Raw genomic sequence first — 10,136 nt, 5'->3', positions numbered from 1 at the left:
CACCTTGACAGCCTCTGACATCCTCCCCCACACCCACACCCTCCCCCAGCACACAGCCTTCCCACACCCTGCCACTCACACCCGCATCTTTGACACTCTGACACACTTACTCACATAGACTCACACACACTCATGCCACACGAACCCCCCACCCCACCCCCCACACACGAGCTCCTAGCTACAGGCACCACAGGGCCCCGGCACTTATACACTCCCTGGCATGATGACTGACACGTGTCCTCCTACACACACCCGCTCTTTCACACTCTCTGGCTCTCTAGGACACCCCCATTCACAGCGTGACATGCTGGTGGTAGTTTCTCGAGGACCTCTCAGGCCTCCTCGCGAAACTCCGAGGACCCAGGCCACGAAGGGGTTAAGGCCAGAGTCCTGTCTCCCCGCTGCCCCTCTCCTCCCCCCCCCCGACGGCCCCCCCGCCCCGCCCCGGCCTCCCCCTCCATCATCCTCCCCGCTGGACTCCATCAATAATGCAGCTTCAAGTTCTCGGGAGACGCCAGGGGGCCCCCAGCCCGCTCCCCGGGTCCTGGCGCACACTCCGCACCCCCCTCTCCCAGCCCGCGGAGAACACGGTTCTCGGCGCTCATTGGCCACTTCCCGCTGGGCCCTCCCACCCAGCCCCCGGGCGCCTGTCCCAGGCGGAGGGGACTGGCAGGGGACCCCCAAGGCTGGGGCCAGAGGGTAAGACCTGGAGGGACGGAGCCAGGCTGAGACAGAGGCGCAGGCAGAGGAAGGGAGGGAGAGAGAGGAAGGCGGAGACACCCACGGAGACCCTCAGGGAGAGCGAGGGAAGGAGGGAGAGGCGAGACTCGGGGAGAGGGGCAGAGACCCGGAGCGGGCGAGCCGGGAGCCCAGGCTGCAGGCTCCCGGGGACCAGCGCGGCCCGCGCGGCGAGCGAGCCCGAGAGCCGAGAGTCGGGGGCGCTCGGAGCCGGCGCGACCCCCTCCTGCTCGCGCGCCCTCCCCTCGCGGCGCGCGGTATTTTTATCTGAGCGTGAGCCGCTCGCCTCCCCCTCGCCGCGCACAGCCAGCGCTCGCCGCTGCGCCCGGAGCAGCGCGGGGAAGCCGAGTCGGGACCGCAGCCCGGGACCCCGAGACCCCCAGCCCCGCCGGCCACCCCGCCCGCCATGGACCCCAAGGACCGCAAGAAGATCCAGTTCTCGGTGCCTGCGCCCCCCAGCCAGCTAGACCCCCGCCAGGTGGAGATGGTAAGGGGATCGGGCTCCACCCCCGGCAGCGCCCCTCAACACACCGCGGGCTCCTCTGGCCGCGGGGCGCTGCCGGGGCCCGACCGGCTTGGGGGTGGGGGAAGACGGGAGAGGCTCCGTCCATCTCGGACACGCGGGGGCGCGGGGCAGCGCGTGAAGTTCGCTGAGGACTCCGGCAACTTTTTCACCGGGCCGCAGACTGCTGTGCGGCGAGCGCTGGGGGGCCTGGCCGTTCCGGGCCAACCCCGGGTGGGGAGACTGTGCTTTGGACCCTGCACGGTGTCCTCCTGACCGAGGCTGCCCCGGGGACCGCGGCGCCCTGGCCCCAGACGGAGTCGATCGGAAGTGAGACGCGTGGTGCCCTGACCCACGGTACAGAACGGGCCTCCGCCTTGCGGGTCCCGGGCTCTGCCGCCTCTGTGGCCCCACCGTGTGTGCCTGGGCCGGGCCGCGAAAGCCTTGTTCTGACCTCCTTCTGCTGCCGGGCACTATCCAGAACCACAACATGGGGTTGGGGGGCACCAGTCATCACAGAAGCCAGACCCCTTCACAGAGTACTGAGTTCTCTGGAGAGCCTTCCTGGGGGTCGAGGCGCCTGCAGCAGTGGTGGGAGTGGACAGAGGAGAAGAGGGCCTCCGCTCCCCCCCCCCCCAAAAAGTAGCGTGTTCACTTGTTGCTGAGCTGCGACTGACACCCAGCAGAGCAGTGAGAGTGGAGACAAGTCATTCTTCGGGGAGAGGGGAGGCCATGGGGGAAGGGGAGGTCTGGGTCCTGGGTCTAAGCAGCTTTGGATCTGGAGGGCAGTTTGGAGAGCCCCGCGGCGGGGGGGGGGGGGGGGGGGGGGGGGGGGGGGGTGGTGGGGGGGGGGGGGGGGGGGGGGGGGGGGGGGGGGGAGCGGTGGCAGTTTCAGCTTCATTCACCTGGTTCTCTTTGTGCATTTCCCTGGAGCTTGGAGAGGACCTAATTAACTGACAGTTGGTCTGATTGCCAAGTTGGGGGGGCAGGTACTGGGAGAGCTCAGTGCCCCCCCCACCGCACCCTCTCACTCTTCAGCTTGCCTCACGTACCAAGGAGGGCAACTTTTTGTTTTTTTATGAGCACTGGGCCAAGAGTTTTTCAGCCTTTGAGAGACACTGCTAGAGAGACCCAGACGCAGCCTTCCAGGGATGCCTCCCCGACTGGGTGGGTCTGGGGCTCAGGCCCACACCTGAGCCTCAGTGTGGGGTTGCAGGTGTCTGCCTTGCCCAGACTCAGCCTCCCTCTGTGGCAGGATCCGGTTTCTTTGGAGCCCTTGAGCTGACCTTAGGTGGGTGGGGACAGGTGGGTGCCACGGCCCACAGGGCATCTCCCACAGCCAGCTTCTGGTTCCTGAGGATTGACATCTGGAAAAGCAGGAGAGGACAGGCCTCCTTGAAAGTGAAGGTGGAAAGGGAGATGCCCATTCTGGAAAAGCCATGGAGTGGGACAAGCATGGACTAGGAGTCAGCGATGGGCTTTTCTTCTTTCTCTGCCACTGCGAGCTGGGTGGCCTTGAGCCCTTAGCTCTTGGAGCCCTGGGTTTTCACCTCTCAAATGAGGGGGTTGGGTGAACTATAGAGTTCCTTTCAGCTCTGACAGTCTTTGATTCAAAGGCACCCTGGGGATTTCAAAGCACTGTTCCCCGCTGCCTGTGGAGGGGGGGTGCAGGTGTCTGTCCTGCTCCCCTCCCCCTCGCCCCACCTCTTTCTCCATCTCCTTAGATCCGGCGCAGGAGGCCAACCCCTGCTATGCTGTTCCGGCTCTCAGAGCACTCCTCGCCAGGTGGGCCCTTCCCCCCTTCCCCGCTGCCCCAGCCCTTGCCCCACCCTAGCTCTGATACCTTCTCAGGGCCCTTGCCAAAGTCCCAAGAGTAGGAGACGGAGCAGAAGATGAGGGGGAGGGGGTGAGGTCTGGGAGCCCAACTCTGCTGGGTTCATTTATTGCCCAGGCACCTTCCAACACCCAGAAGGAAAGGGCACACTTTCCCTTTCCCCAGAGCTTGAGCCTTTGGGGAAAGTAATTCAGATTCTCTTTCTCTCTTCCCTTTCCTCCCCGTCTTCTCTCTTCTTCCTTCGGTTTTCCTTGGTTCATTCATGGCCTCCCTCAGAGGAGGAGGCCTCCCCTCACCAGGTGAGTTTCCAAGGGCCCCTGGGAGCCCTTTGTGGTGGGCTGGACAGGATTCCTCCCAACTAACACAGGGTGCCTCCCAGAGGACACATTAGGATATCCACTGGCACCTTGGTAAGAGGGCCTGGTGCCAGGGTCCCACTGGAACAGACTTCCGAGACCTTGTCTCTCCTCTGCTCAGACTCGAGCTGGGCCTCCAGAACCCTGGATTCTGCCCTGAGCCAGACCACAACTTATGGAAGAACCCCCCGCCCTGCCCCAACCAAAGCAACAGGGCAGCCTGGCTGGACCAGAGCAGTTGTGGGTGGCCTGGGCTGCCAGGGTGGGATGGAGTGGAGAAGGAGTGAAGGGAGGGGCCTCTGGTGAGCCTGTGTAACCTGGCACTTACCCCAGCAGAGAGCCTCAGGAGAGGGCCACCACCTCAAGTCGAAGAGACCCAACCCATGTGCCTACACACCCCCTTCGCTGAAAGGTACTATCCCCCCCCACCCATCAGTCTGGTTGGCTCCTTCACCCAGGAACCAGGCTGACACTGGGGGGAGGGAGGTGAAATGTTGAGCTTTTATCAATGGGGAGGGATTGTCTTGTAGCCCCACCACTACTTAGGGACCAGATCTTTCTTAACTTGGCCTTGTAAAGAAGGGGCTCAGGGGCTGAAAGGGGTGGCTGAGGGCCTCCAAATCAGGTTGTGGGGTTGAAAGAAAAGAGGGGACTGGCCTGAAATAACAAGTATCATCAACATAAAGAGATACAGCTCTCTACCTCCTCTTTGCAAATGTGTGCCAGACCACCTGTCCCCCCCCCCCCCCCCCTCCCCCCCCCCCCGCATCCCCCCCCCCAAACATGACCTTTTCCAGGTGCAGCCCTTGCTCCCTTCTCCCACTGGAAGAACATTTGCAAGGTCAGCAGACTGGTTCCTCCTTGATCCTGCTTCTCGTTTCTATATTGAAACACAAGTCATTCCTAGAGCACGCACTTAGAGGACACCTAGTGTGTGCCAGGCCTCACAGGTGGGCACTGGGCAAGATGGGAGGAGTCAGATTTGACCCTCGCCCTCCTGGGGCCTTTTGCTTCAAGGGGTGGTGGGCGAATTACAGAGGAGAGGAAGGTTAAGCCTGGATTTGAAGGATGAGTTGGGATTCGACAGGCAGACAAGGCGTGGAAAGGCATTCTAGGAAGAGGAAAGGAAATGTGCACAGGGGAGGCAGTGTGAAATTGCAGGGAGTCTTTAGAGTCCGTCTGGAGACTTGGCTTCTCACGGGGAAGCTGGGGAACCTACACCTGGAGGAGAGAGCTTGGAGCTGGGGGCCTGGGGAAGGTCTCTTCCTAACTTAGCCAAAGAATGCCTTCCCACCCCCATCTCAGCTCTGGCCTGAGGCTCTTCCTGCCTGGCCAGCCCTCTCCTTCCACAGAGGGAGGAGACCGGAAGGGTGTGCTGGGAGCTCCCTCTGGGGTGGGTTTAATGAGTTCCCAGCACCAGCCAAGGTCAACAGGTGCACCTGTCAGCCTACCTGTCTTCCTGCCTGCCAGGGTTAGGAGCAGAGAAGAGAGGGTAGGAGGAGAAGGGAGAAGGGCAAGTTCATTTTCTCTTCCCCCTAGGACAGAAAGAGGAAGGGACAGCATGTGGGCAGTGGGTACAGCACCAGGAAGGACTTCCCACCTGAGCGTTGTGGGGGAAGGCCAGCCCCTGAGGGAGGTGGTGGCATCTTCTCAGGAGAGAAAAGAAGTTTCTCTCTTTCCTCCCTACTTTGGGCTGAGGAGGGCTGAGTGGATGTGAGGGGCCAGAACTGTGCCTTGGACTCTCGGTCATGAGCTTGGGGCAGAAGGCTGGGGTAAAGAGGATGGACTTCCTGAGTACCCTGCCAGGGCTAGAAATGGGCTCCCCCTCATTGCTCCTTTGGGCCACCCCTTAGCAGGGTCTGTGTTGGGAGAGGCAGGGCATTCTGGGGGCTGTGCTGGAGACAGTCTAGCTTTGAAAGGGGAGCTTGGGTTGGGCTCCAGACTTGGAGTCCAGGACCCCAGAAATGAGCCAGAGAAGAAGACAGCCAAGGGTGAGGGGGAGACTGGAGAGGCACAATGGGAGGCGAGGTGCGAGGGAGGCACACGGGGTGACAGCATGGGTGGGCTCCGCATACCTATTGTCACTGTGGCTCAGGAACTAAACTCTCCTCCCCTGATTGGGGGAAGGGGAGAGGGCGGTTGCTGGAGCAGCCACCTCCTCTCCGCCCTGCCCCCCAACCCTCAGAGGACCCTTCTGTACCTGGAGAACCCGATTTTGCAGGCCTTAGCCCCTTTCCAGGCAAGGGAAATCTCCTGGCAGGGTTGGGGGTTTGTAAGGGGAGAAGCCAAGGGTTCCAGGGGAGGGTGGACAACACCGGGGTCTTGGCTTGAGGGGGACTCTCCAAGGCCAGGCTCTCACTTGGCTCAAGGTGATGCTCTGCCGCGTCCCCAAGGCCAGGGCAGGGCGATCTATTGCATTTTTATTGCCTGGGTAGTTTGCCCAGAGCCCGCGGGAGGCACTGGGCTGGGAGCCTGGGGCAGGGCAGGGCAGCGGGCCCACACAATGCGCCCTCTGTGCCTGTCCCAAGTTGGCAGGAGTGTGGTGCCCTGTTCGTTGCACCGGAGGTTTCCAGCCTGGCCCTCCCAGTCTGGGCTTTCTGAGGGGAGGGCCTGCCTGCCACCCGAGAAGGAGCTGTAGCAACCGCAGCCCCTAGCTTGTCAGCTCCTGTCTGTGAGCTGTGAGGTCTGCTACCGGAGGGCTCTGAAGTCTCCCCCCTTGCCCCACCCCCAGTCCCCTGTTGCTTCTGCCCCAGACACTCCTCACAGCATCCCCTCAACCCCTGCCATTCCCCTAGAATCCCCCAGCCCTGGCCCCTTTCTCCTAAGCCCCTGGGCCTTTACATCTTTTGGAAACTTCTCCTCAGCTGCCCACACTGTTCCTTTCCTATCCCAGCAGGCCTTGCTGGTGTTGGGGGGGTGGGTGGTGTTTGCTGCTTTCTAGGTCACCACAGAGGGAGCTGGAAGCTTGGGGATGTGGGTCAAGATTGTGGGGGCTGCGTCTGAGCACGCCACATCCCCAGGCACCAACTTGACGGGCTGTAAACTGTTCTGTCCTCCGTCTCCGAATTGTTCCCAGCTCAGCACCTGGGGCAGAGATGTGTGGAGTGGCACCTCTGACAGGGGCAGTGCGAGGAGGTGGGGACCAAGCCCAGCAGGATCGGGGTAGGCAATGAGCCCTAGGCAGTCTGGACCCTCCACTAGAAACTGAGAGGGACAAAGCCCACAGGCCCTGGGCCCACGGGTCCTGGGCCTTCTAGCCGGGGCTGTAACTAGTGGACACAGTCTCCAGTACCGGGTCCTTGGAGAAGCAAGCATCCCAGCCACGGAATGTTAAGCTGCTGCTCTACCTGCCTGGTCTTGTCTGGCTTGGTACCCTGTGGTTCTGGGGGGGCCCCCTGGTGCCAGCCTCCAAGAAGGTCTGCCTCACAGGACAGCTTAGGAGCCAAGCGCAATTAAGGGTCTACCCCCTGCTGCTTCTGTCCTGGTCTGGCCACCAGCAAGACTGACCTGTGACCTTTAGCTTTTGAACTAGACCCCTGAGTGAGTTAGCCATGCACCAGGCCACGTGCCTCTCCAGCGCCATGGGCCCCCGGTCGGCCGGGCTCACCCCTGCCTTCCCGGGGCCCCATGTGCCAGCCGTGCAGCGCATTGCTGAGTCGCACCTGCAGTCCATCAGCAACCTGGGCGAGAACCAGGCCTCCGAGGAGGAAGATGAGCTGGGGGAGCTGCGGGAGCTGGGCTACCCAAGAGAGGAAGACGAGGAGGAGGAGGAGGACGATGACGAAGAGGAGGAAGAGGAGGAGGACAGCCAGGCTGAAATCCTGAAGAGTAGCAGGGGGCCTGGTAAGCTGAGGGGGTGGGGAAGCCTGGTGGGGTCCTCCCTGAGTGTCCTGGGGCACCCCTCCCAGTTCATAGCTTTTCATACATGTAAACCGCCATCGCACGGCGAGGGCCTCCCCATCCTCCCACCCACCCACAAGGTGCTCTACTGGATATCTGGGCTGCTCCCATCCTGATCCTGTTCCTCTCCTGATCAAGTCGTCCCCAGTAATTCCTCTCTTCCTTGAGGATTACGGCAAGGCCACATGAGGTTTGAGGCTAGACCCAAGAAAAGACTTCCCGGCCATGGCCGTGAGGGGCTACAGGAGATGCAGGGATAGAAAACTAAAAGGGTCCAATGTCCCCATTTCCTGCATTTTTAAACGTAGGATGTGGTTTCTGCTGGGAGGCAAAGAGCAGGTTCCTAAGTCCTCCACAGGAGGCTGTTTCTCCCCCTTTTATTTCCTGGGCTGGGGTGAGGGGGTGGGGGTGGTGAGAGGGTGCCCTCTAGTGTCTAGATGAAGAATCTGGGATTCTGCGTTTCAACTCCAACTGCGAGGTAAGAGAGGGGTCCAGAAGGGACCTAAGACCTACACAAAAGACCTCAGAGCTAGAGGCCCCAGACCCAGAAATCTCCACGGAGGGTCCCAAGGCCCAGAGAATTCCTAGGCAGCAGAAAGATCTCTGCCCCTCCCATAGCTGTGTTTTCCATGCTTAGCTATGGAAAGCTGTGCCCTATCTATCCCTCCCGGTGCATGTTAAACTTTCTGGTCCTATTATTTATGGGGATGAGAAACATTCGACCACCCCTGCTTGCAGTGTCCAGCCCTTGCACCCAAACAAAATGGTTTGGACCCCCTCTATCTCTGGCAGTGGGGGATCAACACTGGAGCAAAAGCTTTAGGTAGAAGTTGAGTGAACTCCCCGGTGAGACCCTTAGGACAGGTCGAGAGGAAGCAAGAGCAGACCTTCCTTCTGGAAAAGCAGCAGGGCAGAGGGTCAAATGGCAAGATTACCAAGGAGAGATATTGATCACCACCACTCCCAGACTGCGGGTTTGGTCTGGTCAGCATATTAACTAGTCTCTTATTTAAGATAATCTATGCAATTTCCTTCTCACCATCCCCTTCAGAGAGGTAGTAACTGACTTATCGAACTCACATAGCTAGTCACTGGGACAGCATTCTTTTTTTTTTTTTTTTTTTTTTTAAGATTTTTATTTATTTATTTGACAGAGAGAGATCACAAGTAGACAGAGAGGCAGGCAGAGAGAGAGAGGAAGGGAAGCAGGCTCCCTGCCTATCAGAGAGCCCGATGTGGGACTGGATCCCAGGACCCTGAGATCATGACCTGAGCCGAAGGCAGCGGCTTAACCCACTGAGCCACCCAGGCGCCCAGGGACAGCATTCTTAGTCCAGCGTTCTCTCCATCATACCATGATGCCCTCAGAAAGCTTAGCCTCAGCCATTAGGCTCCGCTCACGCTCCAGGAGGGCTGCTGAACGGATACTTAGAGTCTGTGTTCTTATCCCTTCATTCCCATTCCCAGCTGGGCAGAAGACAGCTTGTGGCCAGGGTCTGGAAGGACCCTGGGAGCGCCCACCCCCTCTGGATGAGCCCCAGAGAGATGGAAGCTCCAAGGAACAAGTGGAAGATCTGGCACTAAATGGTGAGGCGTGGTGGTGGCGGATGGGGAGGCGGGGCTGGGATTTTTGTAGGCGTGGCCAACCCTGACTCCCTCCGCTTGCCTTGCAGAGCCTGGGGAGGAGCCACAGCGCCCCGCCCACCCTGAGCCTGGCACATAGGCAACCGTCCTCGCATCGCTCAGAAGGAAGTGGAGGGGGCATTGCTGTTCCCCAGAAACCCGCTCTGTCCCCACCCTATTCTGTATCCTTCCCCCTCACTCGCTAGGGCTGTGGCTTCTGACTTCTAGAAGACTTAAGGCTGGTCTGTGTTTGCTTGTTTGCCCACCTTTGGCTGATGCCCAGAGTCCCTGGGCACTTGCTGCCTGATGCCTACCCCTGCCAGTCATTCCTCCATTTACCCAGAGGGAGGCGGGATGTGAGAGAGTTTGCAGTGGATAATCTGGTAAGGGTTGGGGGCAAAGGTTTATCTTTCACAATTCTACTCCCCAGACCCTTCTCCTGGGCACAGAAAACCCACAGGGCAGGACCCTAAGATCTGGGGAAAGAGGGTACTGAGAACCTGTAGGTGCCCTTAGACCCTTCTCCATCCCCTCTCCTATGGGGGATTTCAAGTTACCACCCCTCTCTGTCTTCTACCAGGGCCCAGGATTCAGGCATCCTTCTCCTCAACCTCATCATTTTAGAAATCTTCCCTTTATCACCCCTGCTCCCCAGCCTGGGTGCCTGGAAGATGGACTAGCAGAGGCTGCTTTGTTGCGTTTTGTTTGTGCTTTGATGCCAGGAATGCCGCCTAGTATATGTCCTTAGGGGGGCGCACGGTGGGGAAGCCAGGTTCTCCTTGTCCTCCAGCTGCTCTGCCCCCTTCCCCTCGTCCCTGACTCCAGGCCTGAACCATTTCTGTGCCGTAATAAATAAATCTTTGTAAATAACCGTGCTGAGACTTCTCTTTCAGGTAAAAGGAGAGGGAGGAGGGGAAGACGGGGTCCCCTATGTGGAAGACCTGGTGGGTAGCCACCTCGACCCTAGTGTCTGGTCCTCTAGTCTGGATCTTTCCTGCAGACAAGGTCAGAGCACTCTTAGGAAGGACCACAGGAGTACCCTAGGATCCTGCTAGGGGGTGGCTGAACGAGGCAGGGAGGGAAAAGAACTTTCAAGAGTAATTGGGTTTCTCCAAAGGGACCTGTCCGCCAGCCCCAAAAGCCTCCCCTCGGTTAATTCCCCTTTTTAACCCCACAGTGCCAG

General features: G+C 59.8%; 1 protein-coding gene across 3 annotated transcripts; it reads left to right on the top strand.

Moving 5' to 3' along the window:
- Positions 1 to 559: 559 nt before the first annotated feature.
- On the top strand, positions 560 to 9,823 carry PPP1R1B (protein phosphatase 1 regulatory inhibitor subunit 1B). Of its 3 annotated transcripts, XM_059378973.1 has the most exons (8): positions 560 to 699; positions 1,045 to 1,225; positions 2,965 to 3,025; positions 3,351 to 3,373; positions 3,764 to 3,842; positions 7,067 to 7,273; positions 8,798 to 8,917; positions 9,004 to 9,823. In XM_059378973.1, the coding sequence occupies exons 2-8, from the start codon at positions 1,145 to 1,147 to the stop codon at positions 9,051 to 9,053; spliced, it is 621 nt and encodes a 206-aa protein (XP_059234956.1). In that variant the 5' UTR covers positions 560 to 699; positions 1,045 to 1,144; the 3' UTR covers positions 9,054 to 9,823. The 3 variants fall into 3 exon arrangements, with proteins under 3 accessions (XP_059234956.1, XP_059234958.1, XP_059234955.1); XM_059378975.1 differs by lacking the exon at positions 560 to 699 and having other exon boundaries at positions 706 to 1,225; positions 3,767 to 3,842; XM_059378972.1 differs by lacking the exon at positions 560 to 699 and having other exon boundaries at positions 706 to 1,225.
- Positions 9,824 to 10,136: the final 313 nt, after the last annotated feature.

This window comes from Mustela nigripes, chromosome 16 (genome assembly GCF_022355385.1).
Source record: "Mustela nigripes isolate SB6536 chromosome 16, MUSNIG.SB6536, whole genome shotgun sequence".
NCBI lineage: Eukaryota > Metazoa > Chordata > Mammalia > Carnivora > Mustelidae > Mustela > Mustela nigripes.
The sequence above is the reverse complement of the archived record's forward strand: the minus strand, read 5'-3'. Positions and strand labels throughout refer to the sequence as shown.